General features: G+C 39.8%; 1 protein-coding gene across 1 annotated transcript in view; it reads right to left on the bottom strand.

The window, feature by feature from the left end:
* The window catches only part of RNGTT (RNA guanylyltransferase and 5'-phosphatase), a 463180-nt gene that overhangs the window by 255938 nt on the left and 181834 nt on the right, over nucleotides 1-25408 (bottom strand). Inside the window, 1 exon segment of the mRNA XM_077487269.1 lies at nucleotides 1507-1671. Within this exon segment, the coding sequence (XP_077343395.1) occupies nucleotides 1507-1671 (165 nt within the window).

Raw genomic sequence — 25408 nt, 5'->3', positions numbered from 1 at the left:
TAACCTTACTAGACACTGGCGAAAAAAAGGAGGTACTTCCTGTGTAGGGGGGTTATATGGGGCAGGACTTCCTGTCTTTTTGGTTTTCCAGTGTCTAGTCACTTATAGGTGGCATATAACCCAGTTAGTTATTATGGCTGCTCTTTGTACCGTGATGTACGATAAAGAAAAGGTAATTTAAGGATAATACACGATTTGAAAGTTAAACATTTTTTTTAAAGTTTCAAAATTAAGTAAAAAAATATATATATATTTTATATATATATATATATAAAAGTTAAATTATTATTAAATGAAATGAATTAAAAGAGTCATAGTAGAAAATTCATAGGCAAAAACAAAAGGACCCTTCACCCACCTTCCCCAGACCTTTAATCATTGTTGCCAGTCTCTGGACTTATTCTATATTATCAATATCTTTTCGGAAATGTCTGGGTACACATGTAAAGTTTTTTTTCGATCAACCCAGTAGGCTGAACAAAAAAACCTGGGAGATCCCCATACTAACACTTGAGACGTTATTGCGTAAATCTCCCCCACTGTGCCTTTGTGTTCTGAGAGTGGTACCGTGCTTAAATTACGCTGCCCTTGCAATGTTAAATAACACCCCAAAAGATAATAACAAACCCAGTGCGATTCCCTGCACTGGATTTCATAGTACAAATTGACCATGCGATCCAGTTCCGTTGCTTTTCTAAAATTGGAGCATGCACTACTTTGATGCAATGTGCCCACTCAAATCTCGCCGCACTCAATCCCATGTGAATTGCACAGGAATGTGGCGTGAATCCTAGGCTATTTATAGTGTGAACCAGACCTTAGTCATACAACCTAGAATTCTATTCACTTTTCCCAGTCCCTTGCCACGCTACTCATTTTGCAATTATCTAAAATAAGTACCCTCAATTTTTTTTCCTCTATTTCTGGCCAACACTGTACCCCTGATATTGTACTCTATCAAAGGATTAATTTTACCTAATAACACAATTTTAAATTTAGAAACAGAACTCCAAATTCCACTGCTTTGACCAATCTTCCAGTAATGCCAAATTGTGTTCCATCTTTCTTGATTTTCTTTGACTCTTGCCCTGTCACAGAGCTCTTTGTATTATGTGAACATATTCACAAAATACAAAGCCTTCTGTGAATGGACAGCGTATACACGTTCAGCAGATACATCAAAAAGAAGAATATTCCTGTGGATACACACTTTGGACTTACAGACACCATGAATAATATAACAGGCACAAATGATTTTTTCCCTTCCCCTGGCTGTTTTTATCAATTATCACACTGGGGGCACTGGTGTGAACAAAAACATGTGCAGACAAACGCATACCACACAAACACACGAGTATATAAAAACCACCAACAGAGAATGTATAAAAACAGTACTGACAGAGGAGATTTTTTTTTTTACTTTGTAAAACTATGGTGGCAATGTTATGAATGTTAAAATCCAAATGGTGCACATGATCTTATGCATTAAACAGTTTACATAACTACCTTTCTTGCAGCATGGATGTCAAAAAACGGCTTGTTCCTCACACTAAATGGTTCTTGTGTTTTGTCTATGAGTCCCAATTTCATTTTTTCATGCCTGGGAAGAATTATCTCTTTTTCAATGCAGGAGAGTCGGATGTTAAAGTCACAGTCTCCAACTGGTTGACCCTGAAAAAAAATAATCATGTGACTCAAACTGAAAATGAACGTGAGAAGAAAATAATCCTAGATCGTTGTAGTACAGGTTTTATAAAGTCAAGATTATTTGTAGAAACAGCTTGTGTGCTAATGATAATAAAAGATTATGTAAAACGAGTACTGTGGATCTAAATACAAATTTTTTGAAAAACAATCAAGAGTAACAAGCTTTATTTTTTTTTATTTTTTTTTTTAAAAAGGTCACTTGTTCACAACATACACTATATTACCAAAACTATTGGGACACCTGCCTTTATACGCACATGAACTTTATTGGCATCCCAGTCATAATTTGTAGGGTTCAATATTGAGTAGGCCCACCATCAAGTTCTTCCACCCCAAACTCACTCATCCATGTCTTTATGGACCTTCCTTTGTGCACTGGTCCAAATCATTTGGTGAAGGGGGGATTATGGTGTGGGGTTGTTTTTCAGGGTTTGGGTTTGGCCTCTTAGTTCCAGGGAAGGGAACGCTTAGGGAATACTTAGGGCGTCGGCATAGCAAAACATTTTGAACAATTTCATGCTCCCAACTTTGTGGGAACAGTTTGGGGGTGGCCCTTTCCTATCCAAACATGACTGTGCACCAGTGCACAATACAAGGTCCATATTGACAGGGATGAGTGAGTTTGGGGGTGGAAGAACTTGACTGGCCTTCACAGAGTCCTAGCCTCAGCACGATAGAACAGCTTTGGGATGAATTAGAGTGGAGACTGGGAGCCAGGCCTTCTCGTCCAACAACAGTATCTGACCTCACAAATCTGCTTCTGGAAGAATGGTCAAACATTCCAATAAACATACTACTAAACCTTGTGGACAGCCTTCCCATAAAAGATTAAGCTGTTATAGCTGCAAAGAGTTGGTCAAATCAATATTGAACCCTACGGACTAAGACTGGGATGCCATTAAAGTTCATGTCCGTGTAAAGGCAGGCATCCCAATACTTTTGCCAATATAGTGTATATGTGATGGTACTAGAAGTATACAGAATTTTTTTTTCTATGTACAGAATATTCAGTGCGTTTTGTATATGACCATTGGATTACTTTGTGAGATAAAAATGTATAAATTAGAGAAAAAAAAATTGTTCGTCAAACAGAAATCAATATATTACAAATCTGTGCCACGTTTCTTCTGATGTTCTACCAAAAAATCTCTTTTTACAATTTTTCTTAGATGGACAAGCACATGGCTCAAAGTTAGCCTCAAAGGCGAACCCTGTCAGATTCCCACAGATTGTCCCTTGCAGAAGGAAGAGGTGATCAAATATTTGGGGTTACATATCTCCAACTCCGTATCAAACGTTATTGCTTTGAATGTCGATCCACTTTTGCCTAAACTAAAATCTAGATCAGCGCATAACAAAATTTCCTGTGACAAGGGCGACACCCCCGAATTAAACTCCGGTTGTTACAACTACCGTGGAAACAAGGGGGATTGGTGGTCCCAGACTTTCACAGATATTTCTTAGTGGGTCAGCTAGTATTCATGCATTGGTGGTTTACTATACCCGAGCACGACACTGCCAATACACTAGAGGCAGCTGTTGTTGGTTCTTATGAGGCACTGGCACATCTCCCATATCAGGGTGTCAGGGCTCCGCATAGACTCACAATATTCATGCGTGCCACCAGTAGGGAATGGGTAGCAGTGACCAAGATGGGTAGTGCTTCTGAGATTTCTGCTCACACACCACTTTGAAAGAATCCTAAATGAACACACTTCTAAGAGCACCCTGATCCAATCATCTGGACTAAATTTGGTATTAAGACGCTGAAGGACATAGTGGCTGGTGGGAAACTACTACGGTTTGACGCCCTGGAAACTAAGTTTAATCTTCCCAACACTCCCTTTTCCTATTATCTTCAGCTCAGACATGCATACAATGCCCAATTTGGGCATATTGGTATCACCCTGAAAATTAGTGATGTTGAGTCTTTACTGAGGGATAACACTTTGGACAAGGCCTTGTCTAAAATATAAACAACTGTTCGGTGAGGGAGGAGATCTCCTTGCAAAGTGTAGAGCTGTGTGGAGTGAGGTGTTCCGCCAGATGGATGGGGCTGACTGGGATGATGTATGGGACATTCCTTTTACTAGATTGGTCTCTGCTAGAGACCAACTCATTCAATTAAAATTCCTGCATCGCATATATCGTACTCCAGCTAGATTGGCTAGGATGTTCCCTACCCAGTCACCTGGTTGCTGGAGGTGCAGTTCACTCACTGCCGATTTCATGCATATCTTTTGGAATTGCTCGAACATTCAAGTATTTTGTAAGGAGATCACAGAATGTATAGCAGAAGTAACAGCCATTCCTATACAGCCCACAATAGAGTTGTGCCTTTTGGGACTGGTGGACAAACTAGCCCCAAAAAGAGTAACTCGTACTTTGCTGACGATTCTAATCTATTACGTTAGGAAAATGATGTGATGATGAAGTGTTATCATGGAAAAAGCCTAATCCTCCATCTGTATCGATGTGGAAGGGGGTGGTTAATAGGGCTGCACCTTCACACAAGGCTAGATACCACAAAATTTTTTATAAAGTGTGGGGCAGTTGGATGAATAGGGAAACTACGGTGGTGGATTGAGTGGCACCTAATGGAATGCACCTGCAGTGGGTTTTAACATGTAACTATCTGACATATCTAAATGTACCATTGACTGTTATTGAGAAATGGTGGCCTTATTATTATTATTTTGATCTTTCACCGAGCGAGGGTCTGGAGGGAGGAGGTGAGAGTCAATGCTGAAGAAATGTACATGGTTTCTTTTTGTGTGTGGCCCATTGGGTCTTGTATACATCTGTTACGTTAAAAAGTAATAAAACTTAAAAAAAAAAAAAAGGCAAACCCTGTCAGTGCCAAAGGAACCCTGCTTTTCTGTGGCAGGGAAATATCTTGCAGTAGGTTGATACAATCTGGATTGTTCCCTTGAGATCTACAGCCTTAACCCTGTGTAACTATGGTTATTTTTCTTCTTGTTACATTAGGAATGGAGGTCTCCCCAGGTGACTTGATGTTTTCTTCTGTTTTTATTTTATAATGCATTTTATTTTGTATTCTTCTAAAAACTTTAAATAAAAAATTAAAAGAAAAAAAAATCCCGATTTAGTTTCTTTAATAATTGCCAACATCCCCCAAAGTGAAATCTGGTCAAATATTTCTTCATCCAACAATCTGCACCGTGCAGCCCTTCTGGGGGCTGTTCAGCTTTTGTAACATAAATCACTGGATGCAGCCACATTAAATACTAAGGATGAGGCTTCGGTGTGGTCACCTTTTAGAAATGAATAGGGCTCAGTACAAATATGTAGTAAAAAGATGACTTGGTAGGGACGTCTTTGCTAGTTGTGAAGGTGCCAGCAAGGGTCACACAGTGAAGATCAGTGGAACAAGAATAAAGTATTAAGTATTTGACCAAGAGAGTTGCACTCATAGGGTAGAGGGATTATTTAACCACCTCAATACAGTGCACTTACACCCCCTTCCTGACCAGACCAATTTTCAGCTTTCAGCGCGCTCACAGTTTGAATGACAATTACTCAGTCGTGCAACACTGTACCCATATGAAACTTACGTCCTTTTTGCCACACAAATAGAGCTTTCTTTTAGTGGTATTTAATCACTAGTGGGTTTTTTATTTTTTGTGCTATAAATAAAATAAAACGTAAATTTTGTGAAAAAAAATGCCTTTTTCTTTGTTTGTCATAAATTTTTGCTAATTAGTCATTTTTCTTTATACATTTTGGCCAAAATTTATACTGCTACATATCTTTGGTAAAAATAACCCACATTAGTGTATATTATTTGGTGTTTGTGAAAGTTATAGAGTCTACAAACTATGGTGCCAATCACTGAAAATTGATCACTTCTGATCAGGCCTTCAGTACATCAGGTGTATCTCATTTCTTGAGGCACTAACAAGTCAGGAAAGTACAAATAACCATCCGTCATGAACCCTTTATACAAAGTAGACATTCCAAGGTATTAAGTAGCATTGCGAGTTTTTTTTTTTTTTTAAGTTGTCCTTTTTTCACACAATTCTTTGCAAAATGAAGATTTTTTTTTTATAAAATTGTCATATCAGGTTATTTCTCACACACAGCATATGCATACAACACATTACACCCCAAAATACATTCTGCTACTCTTCCCGAGTACGGCGATACCACATGTGTGAGACTTTTACACAGCCTGGCCACATACAGAACACCCACATTGAAGTAATACCTTCAGACGTTTTAAAAATTACGCATCTCATTTCTCAACCACCTATTACACTTTTGAAGGCCCTGGAGTACCAGGACAATAGAATTTCCCATAAAATTACCCCATTTTGGAAAGCAAAAACCCCAACATATAATCTGCGAGGCATAATGAGTCTTTTAAATGGTTCATTTTTTTTCAGAAGTTTTTGGAATATGTGGGAAAAAATGAAAATGCATTTTTTTTTTTTTTACACAAAGTTGTCAATTTATAAGATATTTCTAACACATAGCATGTATATAGCAAAAATGACACCCCAAACCACATTCTGCTACTCCTCCCGAGTATGGCGATACCATGTGTAGGACTTTTACACAGCTTGGTCACATAGAGAGGCCGAACACTGGGCAGCACAGTGGTGTAGTGGTTAGCACTCTCACCTAGCAGCAAGAAGGGTCGCTGGTTCGAATCACAACCATGACACTACCTGCCTGGAGTTTGCATGTTCTCCCTGTGCCTGTGTGGGTTTCCTCTGGGTACTCCAGTTTCCTCCCACAATCCAAAGACATGCAGGTAGGTTAATTGGCTTCTGTCCAAAATTGGCCCTAGTATATGAATGGGGACCTTGGATTGTGGGCTCCTTAAGGCTAGAGACCAATGTGAGTGTGCAATGTAAAGGGATAGGGACAATTGTAGACACTCACGCAGGTTGAACTGGATGGACTGATGTCTTTATTCAACCTTACTAACTATGAAACTATGAAGTAGTACGTTCAGGCGTTCTAGGAGCATAAATGACACATCTCATTTCATTCCTGCCTATCACACTTTTGAAGGTCCTGGAGCACCAGGACAGTGAAATTACCCACAAAATGACCCCATTTTGGAAAGCAAACACCCCAACGTATATTCTATGAGGCATGGGCTGCAAATAGGCACTCGGGTACTCTGATGGCTTGGTGACAGGTACTCGGGTACTCTGATGGCCTGGTGACAGGTACTCGGGTATTCTGAAGGGCGGCGATAGGTACTCATATGGGCAGTGATAGGTACTCAGTTACTCAGATGGACTGGGACAGGTACTCGGGTACTCAGATGGACTGGGACAAGTACTCGGTACTCAGATGAACTGTGACAGGTACTCAGATGGGCCAGGACAGGTACTCTGATGGACTGTGAGTGACAGGTACTACGCGGGGTGGTGACAGGTCCTCTTTATTGGAGGGGGGCAATCAGTGTGATTGGTGTACACTGTAAGCAGTAACGAGATGTTACCGCATCTTAAGGGTATTCACAGACAGGTAGTTCTTTGGTCATAAGTGATATGTTTGATAAAGCTCTGATAGCTGTAGCTATCATGATATATTAACTAAGCCCTAGAAATACTTTCTTCCTAGTGCACGTGGTGCATGCTTTACTTTTATACTTCTGAAAGAAATTTGTTCTTTAACAAAAGGCATTTTACAACGACTTTGAAAATCTCTTGGGTAGATGAAAGCTTCCAGTGCTTTTATGAGCTGGTTATTGACCTGATTATTGCAGATAGATTCCTTTGCACAACTCGAAAATATCACTCCTTGCATAGCTCTTGTATTAAAGTGGAACACCAAGCAAACTATAAAATTACATATAACTGCTTTTGTAATTTTCCTCAATATTTGCTTAAAAACGGCGAACGATTTTTCTCTTCTTTTGTGGAAAAATTTTAATAAAAATATTGAAAACGAAAATACAAACAACTGTCAAAGTATTTGTAAATCATTTCAGTCAGTTTTATGATCCACATAACCTGGACAGACAGAATATTAAGGTTTTTTTTTTTACCTCCCTTCATTCTAATCTGCAGTTCACCATTGATACACCCTGGTTTCAGGCATAAGCCAGTCTGGTGACTAGATGATAAACAAAAGCAACACAATGAGGAGTTCTTCTCCATGCTTTCCCCTACTACAAGCATGTTCACATCTTGACTGAAAGAACTCTGCAAAGCAACAGAACCCTAATTGCCCGAGACTGGTAACCATTTGAATTCCAGTCTGAGTGCTGCTGTATAGAATGATTACAGGATATCAAAGAAGGAATTTGGTAAATATGCTAGGTGGGTATATTTTATATTATATATACACACAGTCATTGCCATAAAAATGGCATCCCTGCATTTCTGTCAGATAATGCACCGCTTCATCCAGGAAAATTGTTGCAATTACAAAAGTTTAGTCATCTTTATGTTTATTTTGTTTGTTTTATTGGTATGACAAAAGTGGAGAAACAAAAAGCTATGCAAAACTCTGAAAATGGACTGGAAAAAATTATTGGCACCTTTTTTTTTATATAATTGTAAGAAATAATTGCAATCCAAGTTTGAGATGCTCCTGTAATTTGCAAATAAACTCCCCTGTATCAATTAATGGTTGCTGAAAATATAGGAATCGCACCAGCAACCAGTTAAAATGGTGAAAAATTCACTCAACTTTTCAGTTGTGTGTCCACATGGAGCAAGGTTACATGTCCATCTCCAAAGATCTTAATCTTCCTGTGTCCAATATTGTCAATAGGTTTACAGCCCATGGCACTTGTAACTAATCTTCCTAGATGTGGACGAAAGAGAAAAATTGATCGAACAGTGTGTCAAAAACTTACCTGAGGAAGCCAAAATCCTTTTAGAAGAAAGTGCTGTAGACAGACTAAAGAAAATGATAGCTTTTTGGTAAAGCTCATTGTACTGTTTTCAGAAAAAAAAAAGAAATGAGGCCTTTAAAGAAAAGACTACTGTCCCTACAATCAAACATGGTGGAGGTTCACTAATAAGTTTTCTTTGCTGCTTGAGCCACTGGATGCCTGGACACTGTGCATGGCATTATGAAATCTGAAGACTACCAAAGAATTCTGGGGTTGCACGTAGGGCACAAGCTCAGAAAGTTGGGTCTTGGTCAAAGGTCATGGATCTTACAGCAGGACACTGACCAAAAGCACACATCAAAAAGCACCCATAAATGGTTTAAGACAAAGCACTGGAGAGTACTGAACTGGCCAGAAAAGAGTCCAGATCTAAATCCCATCGAGCACCTGTGGAGAGATCTCAAAAAAGCAGTTGGGAAAAGGAACTCTTCCAATCTGAGAGACCTGGAGCAGTTGGTGAAAGAATAGTGGTCCAGTAGAGAGGTGTAAGAGACTCGATTATAGGAAGTGATTGATTTCAGGTATTTTTTTCCAAGGGAAGTGCTACCAAATATTAAATTGCGGGTGACAATTTTGTCCAGTCCATTTTTGGAGTTTTGAGTGGAATGTGTCAGACTTGGCTTTTTATTTCTCCACTTTTTTGTGTCATACCAATACAAACAAAAGAAAAACATGAGAATGCCTATACATGTGTAATCGCAACAATTTTCTGGAGCGAAGTGGTACATTATTTGTCAAAAATCCAGGGGTGGCAATATTTATGGACATGACTATGTGTGTTTGTGTGTGTGTATATGTATGCATGTATATATAATTTATTATTATTCAGGATTTATATAGCACCGACAGCTGGCACAGCGCTTTACAACATAAAGGGAGGCAATACAGAAACAATACAATTCAATACAAGCGGGTTAGGAGGCCCCTGCAATCTTAAAATCGAATCTAATATATGTGCACACATTTACCAAATATGTTTTTAAAATGGTACTGCACTGGCCCATAATCTAATTTTGACAATTTGATGATCATTTACAAACATCCTTTCAGTCAGGAGCATGTTTAATAGCTGCGGTATAGTACCAGCTCCCATGTCACAAGGCTCAATCTCTAATCAGCTCATATGTCTAAAAAAAAAAAAATACAAATTTATACAAGAAAATACTGTGAAAAGAACATACATGTCACCAACATCCAGATGATTTATGTTCAAGCAAACCAAACAAAAGACACTGAAAACATCCATTGAAGTGTGTCAAACAAACATCACCATCAGACATGATTTAAATCACACTGATGCTCAAGATGAATGACTTGCCCAATGAAGACGTTACATAATATACAAGAACAGAATAAAGTTGAAGTGGCAAGGAAAGAACGTTTAAATCATTTGTTCTTCGCCTCCTGCTATAACAAAAAAATAGTACAGGAAGTCAAAAAGGCCATCTCTAGTGCCTGCAAACTCTCCCACTTGCGTGGGGCTGCTGAGTAGACTAGTTTGAAGTCAATCTGTTAAAAATATGCTGAAAATAAATAATAAAAAAAAAAAAGATCCAATATTTGTATTTCAAATGCTGGCTGGAAACTTTGAAAGAACACTACAAGACCCCAAAAGGCATGTCGGAGAGTAACATTAAATTAAACTGCTAAACCCAAACAAGATTCATGACCTACGCCTTTCAGCTGTGGTTCTTTCTCATGATGCGAATAGATAAAACTATCATAACAGTGTAACAAAAACAACTGTTATTCTAAATAACACTTCAGTAAAAAAGGGACCCTCTGATGCACATCTCACATGCAGCAATACAGACCCATTTTACTGCACCTTCACAATAGGGTTTAACTGTACAGAAGATATGAACTGTGAAAGCTGTGCCCAAAATAGGACAGAAGGCAAATCACTAGTCACCAGTATTGCCTATAGGCTCACTAATCTTTGATTGTAACTGATTAACTATGCCTTATTGTGTTGGTGAGTGGAGGCAGCCATATTGGTTGAGGCAGGGCTTTGCTTCCTCAGTTTAGAGGTGCTCCTATAATGACTGCTGCAGGAGAGGTTCAGAAAGCATAGAACCACAAAAAGGGATAAAGAACAGGATGACCCTTGCACTAATGGTTCTTGGGTACAAGGTTCTCACCATATGGGAGAACAGTGAGCAGCAGAACAGTGACATCACAAAAAAATCACTCCAAATCTCACGAGACCAGAGGTCAGGAAATGTATGTTTGTGCAGGAAGCTGCCCATTGAGACAGAGTGGGACTGGATATGGTGGTGTTGCACCATTAACTTGTTTTGCAATATGAACCATGGTATGGACTATTTTGTGTTTTCCATTTGCTGAAGAAAAGCTGTTTTTAGGTGTGCCGGTTTTGTTTGAAAAAAATAAAAAAGGACTGTTTGTTTTTCCAAACATGTTTGGCTGATGATCTTGGGTTCCACAGATGACAGCTCATAAAAAAAAGCACAAATGCAGAGAACTCCTCTCTGAATAAAGCAGAAAACTTCCTTGAAAGACTTCAAGGAATGAGTTCACTCAAGGAAAAGGAAACGATCCAGGATATCCGTGCCCAATCCCTTAGGAGGCACACTGCAGGCTGCTTCAGAAATATATGTAGATAGTGAATTGAAGTGACTCAATTCTGTTGAACTGCTCTCCTTGTGCTTTGGATTTGAGATGTTGCACTGTAACAGTAATAACATAACAAAAACACATAATGGTAAAGACCTTGGTTTACTCACAACCAACTGCTTAAGCAATAGCTGCAGATGACAGCAAGGACAAACCAGGATGTGAATCATTTGTCTCGTAGATAGAAGCAATCATGAGGAGATGTTACTTTATGCTGAAGAAATTAGCGGTATTGTACATTCGCCGCTCGACTAACGGCACAGCAATAAAAAATTCTCAGCATGGTAATCCTTTCCGTGGTAGGTATGGCTTTTTAGCTGCAATTCTTCCATGAAGACCACTTCTGGCCAGGCTTCCCTGGACAGTACATGGGTATACCTGGTCCCAAAGGTTTATGCCAGTTCTGTGCTGATGGCACTGGACATCTACCATTGAAGAACGGACGTAAGCATGTGTCGTCTCACCTGCTGAATTAAGTTTTCTTGGTCAACCACTGCATCTACGGCTCTCCATGTTGCCCATTTCTTTGCGCTTCTTCAAAAGAACTTGAACAGTACATCTTGATACCCCAGTCTTCTTTGAAATCTTTGCCTGGGAGAGACCTTGCAGATGCAGTTTAACTACTTTGTGTCTTGTTGCAGTGCTCAGTCTTGCCATGTATATGAGCTGTGACATGAAACCATCTTCCACAACCTCACCTTAGTAGCAGAGTCTGGCTGTTCTTGAACAAATTTTAGGCCTCCTACGCAGCTTTTTCTGATTCAGTACATGACTGTTTCAACCTACATATGAAACTGATGAGCATTAGCACCTGCTTGGTATAATCGGTTAGCCCCATACACACAGGCCGAATTCTGTGGAGACAAAGTCAGGTTACATTCGGCCCGACAACTCGGCCAGCTTCTGTTGGACATGCATGTTGGAAAAACAGTGGGTGACCGACTCCAGATCAGCGCTTTTAGCCAATAGCAGAGAGCACTGATCGGAGTGTTCTGGTGGGGGGCGTCCCCCTGTCAGAACAGAACAGCTCAGCTGGGGGGGGGGGGGGGGGGCGGCGCTGAACTAATCTCGGATGTTAGTACAACAGTTCTGATCGGAGCTTGCAATTTTTTTTCATACAACCCACAGGATTGCATGAAAAAAAAATGAATAGTGTATACCCGGCCTAAGGCTAAGCTGGCAATCATTCTGCAGAACTCTAGTCCCTGAATGATATAAGAAACTAGTGTGCAAGTCAAGCTGCTGGTATCTACAGAAATATTAGTTTCTGACCCCACATAACCCTAGGAGTCAAAACTACAAATACATAAAACTTTAAATATGAACTGTTCATTGAAAAGACCAAAAAATGACATACATAAAAACTAGGGTTGTGTTATACAACATGCCCAAAGGTAACATAAAATGGTTTCCTTTTCTACTGCATAAGGAGGACATCTGTTATAAGTGATCTTTGAATAACTACCTTATACAGGATATCATTAGAAAGAAAAGTGTTGGGGCTATGTACATCTTCAATGTAATTTCCCCTACTGTTCACAAAAAAAGACTGCTAAAATTTAAAACTGCACATCAAACAAAACTGATGAAAAAAGAAAGACATAGAAAGATGAGAGATGAAGCACCTTGAGCAACTTTTAATATAAGCAGTTAACTGAAGGGACAAAAATTAAAAGTACTACAAACAGCTGTACAATCACGATATCAATGATCAGATTCAGGTTTCCTCCATTTTTACACAATGTCTCCGTCAAACATTTACAAAAACATTTAAAAAAATTAAATAATAGATCAATGATGATATATTGATCAATGATAGCATTGTGGCTTAGAATGCATAGCTCCAAAATAAAAACGATGCATGTGGAAAAAGTTGTTAAAGTGGTTGTTAAGCCACTTAATCAACTTTACACCATCATGTCTGTTTAATAATCCTATGTCCCCCTGTGTCTATGTTTTATAAAAAAAAAATAAGCAATTCTTTATCAAATCTCAGAGAGCTGATCGCCACTCATGTGACCCGCCGCCTCTCTCCTCTCCCCGTCTGACAGGTGCAGAGGACGGGGCCGAGGATTCTCCGCTGACTTCAGTCGAGAGGAGGACAGAGGCGGTGGGTCACATGAGTGGTGATCGGCGCTCTGAAAACTGACTTTTTTTATAAAACACAGACAAAGGGGGCACATAGGATCGTTAAACAGACAGGAAGATATGAAGTTTAAATGAAACATAAGCAGCAAGATGGGAGGGGGGCGGGCACTGACACAGAAGCAGACAGACAGGGAGGGAGGGGGAAGAGGAGGACATGAGAGCTGCAGATGATGGAGGCATGTAAATGTACCACGGTGTCAGGGCTCAGCAGCCATGATAAACCGTGGTCAGTATGTGATACAGGGGGCCAATTTACAGAGCACAAGTACTGGTGCTGTATAACATGTTTTTTTTTAGGTTAACAAATGCTTTAACCACTTCCGGATCGCCCCACGTACATTTACTGTGGCAGGAAGGCCCAGGTGCACAAAATCACGTACCCGTACATGATTTTGTGCACACTGTTTAGGGGGCGTGCTCCCGCTGCGATTGGGCACAGCTGGAGCCAATCAGCGGGTCCGGCAGTCACGGTGACCCCCTGATCGTTCACAGGAGTGACAGAGCAGCAGTGTGCCGATGTAAACAAAGCACAGCGCTGCTCTGTCAGGGAGGAAGAGAGAACTTGTTTCAGCTAAGCTGAATCACAATCTCTTTTCCTCCAGTGAATCCACTCCCCCACAGTTAGAAAACACCTCCCAGGGAACACACTTAACCCCTTCCCTGCCATGTTCATTTATACAGGTTACACTTAGGGTCAGATTTGTCCGCCGCAATGTCGCAGTCCTGCTAAAAATCTCAGATCGCTGCCATTACCAGTAAAAACAATAAAAAAATGAAAATCTCTAAATCTATCCCCTATTTTGAAGACGCTATAATTTTTGCGTAAAACAATCAATATACGCTTATTGGGAATTTTGTTTTACCGAAAATATGTAGCAGAATAAAGATTGGCCTAAATTGAGGAAGAAGTTTATTTTTTTACATTTTTTGGGGATAACTATTATAGCAGATATAAAAAAAATAGTTTTTTTCCCAAAATTGATGATTTTTTTTGTTTATAGTGCAAAAAAAACAAAAAAAAAAAACGCAGAGGTAATCAAATACCACAAAAAGAAAGCTTGTGGGGAGGGGGGGGGGGGGGAGGACATAAATTTAATTTGGGTACAACGTTGCATGACTGTGCAATTGTCAGTTAAAACCACCCAGTGCCATATCGCAAAGAATGGCCTCTTCAGGAAGTGATAAAACCTTCCGGGCTGAAGTGGTTAATCAATTAAAGCGAATAGAAGCCTTTTAAATGTAAACATTTTTATGTATTTTTTACTATATTTCAAAATGTAAACAAGGGAACAAATTCTGCCCCTACTGCACAATAGGTCTTGAACAATCAATTACTTCAAAACCCCTTACAAGATATGCATGACCAACTAGAAAGTTTATTTTACTGACCCAGAAGAGAACATATGTCACTACTGTCTTGTAGCAACTTTAATGATACTGAACAAGCACATGCTGAATTATTATTAGCACGGCTAATGTTATTACTGACGATTCAGAGCACACAGCTGACATCTGCATTTCCAAATGGAAATGTCATCATAATTTTCACTCAATAGCCAGGGGAATAAGCATTTCTGTTGCAAATACTTAGGGCCCACACATAGCATGCGCTTTTGTATAAATATGCTTTCTTCAAAATCCTAAAGCCTGTTCTCCATTTCTGGTCTCTGGATCAGACATTAGAACATCACATTTTATTTCAGTGGATTAAAATACATACAATATAGATCATGTAATACATCCATTTTGACGTAGAGGGTTAAAATACAAAACGTTATCGTTATTATCTGATATGTGAAATGTGCCCCTCTTCTGCACATTACAATTGGCAATTGAGGCAAAGGAGAATTGCAAATGCAGGCACTATCCATTGGTGTTGGAGCTTTCCCTCTATGCATTGATTGCGGCAGCAAAGGTTTGCAGGATGCTGTGGGTAAGTGCACTTACCTCTTGGTGCTCCCCCCCCCCCCAACAGTGTCTCTTTAAATTCACCCCTCTTAAGCTTTACATACTCACCTTCCCATTGCTACCCTACTGCTACGTTCAGCCATCATGTGCAAAGAGGAGAAATGTCCTATATAAGAGCACTGTACAGTCACGGGGGGTGGGGCGGGGGAATAAAGTGACCCTGTTTTGCCTTGACTGGACAAAGCACAGGCTCACTAGGTTGTTTTTAGCAATATACTGCATTGCTGAATCAATTGAACACTTTTTTTTTTAAGAACATGAAAACATATCTGTAGCAGATGTCAATACTTTCTGTGACTTGTATATTTGAGGACATGAGGGCACCCAAGAAGGTGTGCTCCTAAGCCGCTGCTTTAAGTCCGTTCACGCATGGAGCAGTGGCTTTGGCCACCCCCCCACCCCCCCCGCCCCGTCTCCTGAATGGCTCACTGGCTGTGAATGACAGCAGTGGGAGTCAATTGCTCCCACTGCTGACAAAAGCCAATCAGGAGTGCGAATCCCTGGAGAACCAAGGCTCTTGTAGACATTGCTGGATCGGGGTGGGGCTCAAGTAAATATTAGGGGGGCTGCCGCACACAAAAGGTTTTTTTTTTACCTTCATGCATAGAATGCATTACATTGGAAAAAAAAAACGAAAAAAAAAAAACGAAAAAAAAAAAAAAACGAAAAAAAAAAAAAACTTTGTGCCTTTACAACCTCTTTAACCAGACACTGGTAGAAGTCACAAGATTGCTCTAACTGCTGATGAGAAAAAGGTATTTAGCAGTTTATATTTACTAAAATAGTTGCAGTACTGTGGGAGACCAGATACAGTGAATGCAGGGTCCTGAAATTAGTAACACTTTAAGGTACACTCTTTGTTAGATATATAGGTGCTATACTGTAAGAATAAATGCTAAGCAAAACTAAATAGCTAAATCGCAAAACTAAAGGCTGGCCACCTTTAGCTGATGGTTCATTCAATGTGTATTCTAAAGACTGCTTGAACTTCCACAGAGTTCAATTAACTGCTTGCCGACCAGCCGCCGCAGTATCGCTATGGCAGAATGGCACGGCTGGGCGAAACGACTTTACCTCACGCCGATTCACCTTTTGGCCACTATCGGCGCGTGTCCCAGGAGCTGATGTGAGTGCCCGGCGGGCACAATGACTGCCGGGCTCCCGCGATTGCTTGTGACAGAGTGAGAATCAGGATGTGTGTGTGTATGAAAACCAAGCTCTCTCTCCTCCTAGACAGTCCCACCCCCCCACAGTTAGAACACATTGAGGGAACACAGTTACCCCTTGATCGCCCCTAGTGTTAACCCTTTCCCTGCCAGTGACATTTATACAGTAAACAGTGCATTTTTATAGCACTGTTCGCTGTATTATTGTCAATGGTCCCAAAAATGTGCCAAATCTGTCCACCACAATATCGCAGTCCCAATAAAAATCGCAGTTTGCCACCATTACTAGTAAAAAAAATGTTTTTAAATGCCATAAATCTATCACCTATTTTGTAGACGCTATAACTTTTGTGCAAAACAATCAATACGCTTATTTTTTACCAAAAATAGGTAGACGAATACATATCGGCCTAAACTGAGTAAAAAATTTGTTTTTTTGATAAAAATGTGGGATATTATAGCAAAAAGTAAAAGAAAATAAAAAGTGTTTTTCAAACTTGTCGCTCTTTTGTTTATAGTGCAAAAAATAAAAACCACAAAGGTGATCAAATACCACCAAAAGAAAGCTCTATTTGTGGGGGAAAAAAAAAGGACATCAATTTTGTTTGGATATTGTCGGACGACTTCGCAATTGTCAGTTAAACTGATGCAGTGCCATATCGCAAAAAATGGCCTGGTCATTGAGCAGCCAAATCTTCCGGGGCTGAAGTGGTTAACTATACACTCAGTAATTGTATATTTCTTTTATATAAATGTTGAAAATTGAACTTTCAGATGTACAAAATGTATGTGTGTTAAGATTGGGTTGCCGTATCCATTCCTCTCACAGGGAGGCACTGTGTAACACTGAGAGAAAATACATTTACTGTACATTTGTGTGGTGGGTTAAAGCATGTTAATGTGAGTTGCGTTAAGGGAGATCATTTATTTAAATGACCTAACGCACCAAAGTACACAAAAAAAGCACATGCACCATTTTTGGCAAAGCAGCGCAAGAAATCGAACAGTAGTGCATTACAGTGGGTTGTGGTGTGCTGCCATACAAGTGGCATTGGGAAGGTGCAGAAAAAGTTTTTTTGATCATGGACAAATCAACTTGATATTTGATTACTTAAATGTAGAAGGAGAGATTGGGATTTTGAAGGTGCAAACTGATTTGAAAGATAGTAACAGTTATAATATATATACGCAATTTTTTTATTTTAGAAAAAGTTGAAAAATTGTTAAAAACACAATTGGCAAGTAAAGATCAACAGAATGTTATGGATTCAGCATTATAAGATGGAGTTCCCAACATGTTTCACCCATATATCGGGCTTCTTCAGAGGATGCTGTCTAACTAGAGGTACAAGCCTTCTTGGTCTCTTGAAATATTGGTCAAATCACTAAAGGGTCACAGGCGTCAAACTGCGTCCAGAGATCATGTTCTAAGGGTGACCCATAGGGGGCATTCAAAGACCAGAAAAACAAAGTTCTTCAGTGGACTCAATGTTAGTAGACAAATGCTGTCTATAACCGCCAGTACTTATTGATAAGCCTTGCACTTGGTGACAGCATGTGTGTGTCCCTTGGTTCACATTAGGAAGGTGCACTGGAGTATGCTTGAGAATAAATGACATCACAGTTCACCAACGCACATTACCATAATGCAAGAGTGTGAAACCAGCCTGACCGATAACAATTGTTAAATTTAAAAACATCTGTTAACTGAAGACTCGTCATACAAGATGCCTTTACAACCAAACCAGCAAAAGAAAACATACATTTATGAAATTACTTGGGTGAAAAGCTTGCTACTAAAGAATTTCTGCCCCATTCTATAGAACAAATGTTCTCTACAGAGAAAATCTCAGCAATCAGCAGAGATGTAACATTGCTATGTAGGCTTAATTTCACAAACAGCTGCACAGATGTCTTGAAATATTTGTTCTTTTTCTGGATATTTGAATAGATTATGTGCACTGCAGAGCCTGTTTTATAGCTAATGTCTAAAAAGGTTGGTTATTCATTCCACATAGTTAATATCGAACTTCCTCTAAGCAAAGAAAATAGTACTGCCTGGCACCTGAATCTGGCCATCATTAGTTTCAAAAGTATCCCAGCTTTAAAAAAAAAACGTTTGCAGAGTGGGCTCTGAATTGATTATGCCGGTAAGTGGAAGTTCCAGCTCACATACCACGAACATCAAATATTAACAGTTTCATCAAATTAGATTTTTTTTCAAGCGAGCCATTTTTAACAAATGAAGTTGAAACCACAATTTCTCATTAGATATCTCCTTCACTATAGCCATGTGATGTGCCTTGTTAGAGGCAGTCAGAGAACTGGCAGCACAGCAGATCATGTTGGTAAGGTAGTTTAATGAGGCTTAAGAATGTGCAAAGTCTTGATGACATGATGCATCTAAAATCATTGGAGCACACTGTACTATCAGATAAGAGGAAAACCTAAGTAAATGACATTCATCACAATCATGACCCAGCAATGACAATACATATTATCTTGTTACATCAGACATCAAACTCACTGGCTTTACATAAAAGGAATAACATCATTTATATTCCTAAAAGTATTTCAACACTTAAATTTAAAAAAAAAACTTCTCAGAAACCATAGGGGCATGGGCATTAAGGATGAGCTCCTGCGTGTTCGCATGCTCCACGTGCAGAGCCTGCCAGGAAGTCGGCACAGCAGGCAGTGAGACATTGCCCCGATGCGCGGCTGCAGAGATCGGACAATGTCTCACTGCCTGTGATTAGCACAGCGTTGACTTCCTGGCGGGCTCTGCGCGTGGAGCATGCGAACATGCCTGAGCTCATCCTTAATCTTAATCCGTATGTCTTTTCTACTTCCCTTTGCAGGCTATCAGACCTTTCCTGCATACATTTCAGCATTTCATAAGGAGGGCCTGAACTCTGGGACCCGTGCCCCATGAAGCAAACATTCAGCAAAGGACTATGCCTGTAGGCTCCCTGCAGATAGACTTTTTCCCATTACTGACTTTCAAAGCCTTATTGTGCACTATGTTCTTGTGTGGAGGCAGCCATCTTGGTACAGGGAGTCTGGCTTTTTTTTATGCCAGAGGTACCCCTTTGATGACTGGTGATTAATAAAAATGCAGAGGGGGAAGCATGGGTCCATGAATGGCAGAACCAGAAGCAAGGAGAACCTTATTCAAGCGGAGCAAATTTCTTTCCTGAAATTCTCTCAATTCCACAGACAGCATGAACAGGGGAATCCCTCCCGCCAAACCATTATGGAAGCCGTCCCCGACCAGCAGAGGACAGTGATTATTGCTAGTGGCTAAACCTGTCGCTAGTGACAATCGCATGTAAAATCAGTCAGGCTGGTTGTACCCAAGTTAATTGATTGACCAACTTTGTACTTTGTTTTCACCCAAGGAAGCTGCCATCTTTGCCTCTGTTTAATCTTCAACTGCTATGGTGCTGCACATGTGATTCCTTATGACACCAGCCATTGGATGGTTTGATAGTTTGGCTGAGAGCACAGCCAATGTGCAGTTAGCATTCCCAGCATGCCTTTTTTATTTTAACTGTTTACATCGATGGGTTTACTTCCACTTTAATTACAGTCTGAACACACCGTTTTCAATTAAGCCATTTACACAGATACGTAAACATGCACTGCATTCAGATCCGTAACTCAAAATCCAAGAATCTGCGTCAACATGCCTGCATGTATAAATGCATGTAGCGATTCACAAAACAAAAATCAGAGATAGCCAGGCAACTAGCATTTTCTTAGGTGGCAGAGAGAATTTGAAGAGATTCCTGACCGCCAAAGATTTCATTGGTGTCTGACCCGGTGGATCCTAATGCAAAAAAAAAAAAAAAAAACACCTCTATAAGAGATTTTGATTTCAAATGCTACTGAAAAGAAAGTTGGGTGCCTAACAAATGAAGGTTTGTTCCCAGTTTAGCATTTCAATGCACTTTTTTTTTGTTTGTGGGGAAATTTGTCCCCAAAACTCAGTTTCAGCCTTTTTCAGGAGAAAATGTGATTAAACTAGGATTAAGAATCATAGAACTTCTGAATAAAGTCAAATGTCACTAAGCCACACAGTAAACAATGTAATAACTTTTTTTATTAACTGCAGTTTTTCAAGCAAGGCCATTGAACATTTACTGTTATGCTTATTTTTACAATGTTATCCTTGTAATATTTGCATATTATATTTTGTAAATGTGAATTTATTAGCATTTCAGTTTTATCTCCAATGGCAAAAGAGAAAGAACAGAAAAAACCTCTCAGTCTCTTTTACCGCACACTAAGGAAAATAGTCGAGTCAATTTGAACAGAGGTAAAAGCTGAATTCAAAGGACTTACTTTGTTAAAGTGACACAATATTTGATGTTTGAGTTCTAAATAAGAACAGCTTAGCATCGCTCATTACTATATGCCATTTGAGAAAATACTGCCATGTAAATACCATGTTTCCCTGAAAATAAGCCTGGGTCATATATTAATTTAGGCAACCAAAAACACACTAGGACTTATTTTTGGGGTAGGGCTTGCCATAAAGCCCCAGTGTGAACAGAGTAAAATGCTTGTAAACTGCTAGACTCCTCACTATTATAGTAGAATATAATGTAAAAGTTCTGTGTTTCTGTAATCTAATTGTGTCACATGCCTTCCTATAGCTCTTCTGTGACTCGCGTGATCAGTACAAGCACTGCAGAAGGAGAGGGGCCCGAGTTCCCCCGCTGGCAGAAGAGGAGAGCAGTGGGTATTAGCTGAGCGCGGCTCGGCGCTTTCATGGCCCGTCTGAGCTTTGCAGAGGGGAGGGGGGCCAGAGATCCCTCGCTGGGAGAAGAGGAAGGAACAGCGAGAGGTCAGCTGAGCGCCGCTATAAGAAGATGGTTTACTCAATTATATTATAGAAGCACACCTATTACATATAATACTGTAATAGAGAGGATTCTAGCAGTTTACAACCACTTTAAACTAGGGCTTATTTTGGGGTAGTGCTTATATTGCAGCCCTCCTGGAAAATCAGGGTAGGTCTTACTTTCCGGGAAACACGGTAGTTTTAAATGATAGTCTCATTGACAGGAATAGCTTCTACCCATTTAAACTATACTGAAGCTTTAATAAAAAAATCATAGTCCTGTAATAATTATTTTTTAACCACTTGAGGGCCGAGCCTCTTTCTGAGATTTGGTGTTTACAAGTTAAAAACAGTCTTTTTTTTATTGCTAAAAAATTACTTAGAACCCTTAACCACTTTCAGACCGGACCAATTTGCTGGTCAAAGACCAGACCACTTTTTGCGATTCGGCACTGCGTCGCTTTAACTGACAATTGCGCGGTCGTGCGACGTGGCTCCCAAACAAAATTAACGTCCTTTTTTTCCCACAAATAGAGCTTTATTTTGGTGGTATTTGATCACCCCTGCGGTTTTTATTTTTTGCGCTATAAACAAAAATAGAGCGATAATTTTGAAAAAAACGCATTATTTTTTACTTTTTGTAATAATAAATATCCCCCAAAAATATATAAAAAAACATTTTTTTCCCTCAGTTTAGGCCGATACGTATTCTTCTACATATTTTTGGTAAAAAAAATCGCAATAAGCGATTATTGATTGGTTTGCGCAAAAGTTATAGCGTTTACAAAATAGGGATAGTTTTATAGCATTTTTATTAATAATTTTTTATTATTATTTTTTTTACTAGTAATGGCGGCGATCTGCGATTTTTATTGTGACTGCGACATTGTGGGGGACCCATCGGACATTTTTGACACATTTTTGGGACCATTGTCATTTATACAGTAATCACTGCTATATAAATGCAGTGATTCCTGTGTAAATGACACTGGCAGTGAAAGGGTTAACCAGTGGGTGGCAGTGTAGGGGTTAAGTGTTCCTAGGGGTGTGTTACTAACTGTGGGGGGGTTGGGCTTTCATTTAGTGTACACTGATCTCTGCTCCAATCACATGGAGCAGAGATCAGCGTCACTAGTTGCTAGGCAGAATGAAAAAATGTTGTTTATACAGCATTTCCTCCATTCGGCCGCTCCGTGAGACGATCGCGGGGATGCCCGCGGCGATCGAGTCCGCGGGCCCCGCGACCGGACTCACGGGGGCCCCGACCAGCGCGGGAGCGCGCCGGCGGCGCGCTCCCGATGGCACGGCGGCAACGAATATTGGACGTACATGCACGCCAATATGCCTGCCCGTGCCATTCTGTCGACGTACATCGTCGTGCGCTGGTCGGGAAGTGGTTAAACATTATAGATTTTTTTCTAACACTCTAGAGAATAAAATAGCGGTCGTTGCAATACTTTGTCACACCATATTGGCGCAGAGATCTCACAAGTGCACTCTTTTTTTTTTTGGACAAAATACACTTTATTGAATTAAAAAATAAAATCATAAAGATGGCCCAATTTTTTTTTTATATAATGTGAAAGATAAATATTACGCTGAGTAAATTGATATCCAACATGTAACACTTCAAAATTGCGCCCACTCGTGGAATGGCGACAAACTTTTACCCTTAAAAATATCCATAGACTACGTTTAAAAAAACTGTACAGGTTGCATTGTTCCAGTTACAGAGGAGGTCTAGGGCTAGAATTATTTCTCTCGCTCTACCAATCACGGCAACACCTCACGTGTGGTTTGAACACCACTTTCATATGCAGGCGTTGCTCACGTATGTGTTCGCTTCTGCACGCGAGCTCGGCATGGCACGTTTAAAAAAAAAAAATTCTTACTTATTTTATCTTTTTTTTTTTTTAAAGAAGAATGTAAAAATAAGTATGTCACTTTTATTCCCATTACAAGGAATGTAAACCTCCCTTGTAATAGAAAAAAAAGCACGATGGCCTATTAAATATAAGATCTGGGGTCAAAAAGACCTCAGATCTCATCTTTACACAAAAATGAAATAAAAAATAAAATTAAAATGAAATGTAATTTAAAACAAAAAAAAGTTTCTTTAAGAGCTATTGGCGGTAGTGACATTTTTTTGATGTTGCGTCCGTGCTGAAATAGTATGGAGACAGGAGGAGGCCATCTTCCCCTCACTCGTTTCTATCCCAGGGAGAGGACCAGATCGCCTGCGCCGCAACCGATGGCTCCGGTAACCCTCTCTCCCGCCGCCGATAAAAGTGATCGCGTGGCAAATCCGCCGCAGAGACCACTTTTATCTAAAACCGGATAGCTCAATGAAGAAGAGGATACTGGGATTATGGTAGCTAGCGGCTGCCATAACAATGATATCCCTCTTCAAAGTGCCAACGTATATTGGCGTGAGTCGGCCCAGAAGTGGTTATTAAATTATCTTTTTTAGGGTGCTTTTGTAGATGGACTGAGGGCTTGTGTTGATACCTTCTCTAAACCCAACAAAATAAATGATATATATATAAAAATTTATAAAAAATATTATATATTGTAGTTTACCAGTCTTTAGATGTGGTGACAGCACACATTTTTTATTTTTTTGTTTATTTTATATTGTTATTTTTATTTATGTGTATTTCTATATTAATTTTCATTATAATATGTATTTATCCTCCTTGTTGACTTTTTAAATGTGTAAAATAATAGTTACATACATAGTTACATAGTTAGTCAGGTTGAAAAAAGACACAAGTCCATCCAGTTCAACCTTAAAAACAAATAAATAAAATAAAAAATAATCGTACAATCCAGATACCCAATTTTATGCCCACAATTGATCCAGTGCATAGATACAGTGACTTGCGAAAGTATTCAGCCCCCTTGAACTTTTCAACCTTTTGCCACATTTCAGGCTTCAAACATAAAGATATAAAATTTTAATTTTTTGTGAAAAATCACCAACAAGTGGGACACAATTGTGAAGTGGAACGAAATCTATTGGATAATTTAAACTTTTTTAGCAAATAAAAAACTGAAAAGTGGTGCGTGCAAAATTATTCGGCCCCTTTACTTTCAGTGCAGCAAACTCACTCCATAAGTTCAGCGAGGATCTCTGAATGATCCAATGTTGTCCTAAATGACTGATGGTGATAAATAGAATCCACCTGTGTGTAATCAAGTCTCTGTATAAATGCACCTGCTATGTGATAGTCTCAGGGTTCTTTAGAAAGCGCAGAGAGCATCATGAAGACCAAGGAACACACCAGGCAGGTCCATAATACTGTTGTGGAGAAGTTTAAAGTCGGATTTGGATACAAAAAGATTTCCCAAGCTTTAAACATCCCATGGAGCACTGTGCAAGCGATCATTTTGAAATGGGAGTATCAGACCACTGCAAATCTACCAAGACCTGGCCGTCCGTCTAAACTTTCAGCTTAGACAAGGAGAAGACTGATCAGAGATGCAGCCAAGAGGCCCATGATCACTCTGGATGAACTGCAGAGAACTACAGCTGAGGTGGGAGAGTCTGTCCATAGGACAACAATCAGTCATACACTGCACAAATCTGGCCTTTATGGAAGAGTGGCAAGAAGAAAGCCATTTCTCAAAGATATCCATAAAAAGTCTTGTCTAAAGTTTGCCACAAGCCACCTGGGAGACACACCAAACATGTGGAAGAAGGTGCTCTGGTCAGATGAAACCAAAATCGAACTTTCTGCCCACAATGCAAAACGATATGTTTGGCGTAAAAGCAACACAGCTCATCACCCTCAACACACCATCCCCACTGTCAAACATGGTGGTGGCAGCATCATGGTTTGGGCCTGCTTTTCTGCAGCAGGGACAGGGAAGATGGTTAAAATTGAGGGGAAGATGGATGCAGCCAAATACAGGACCATTCTGGATGAAAACCTGTTGGAGTCTGCAAAAGACCTGAAACTGGGACGGAGATTTATCTTCCAACAAGACAATGATCCCAAACATACAGCAAAATCTACAAAGGAATGGTTCACAAATAAACGTATCCAGGTG

This window comes from Lithobates pipiens, unplaced genomic scaffold (genome assembly GCF_037356315.1).
Source record: "Lithobates pipiens isolate NorthernLeopardFrog02 unplaced genomic scaffold, aLitPip1_a1.2 Scaffold_18, whole genome shotgun sequence".
NCBI lineage: Eukaryota > Metazoa > Chordata > Amphibia > Anura > Ranidae > Lithobates > Lithobates pipiens.
This window is presented reverse-complemented; position numbering and strand designations above follow the sequence as displayed.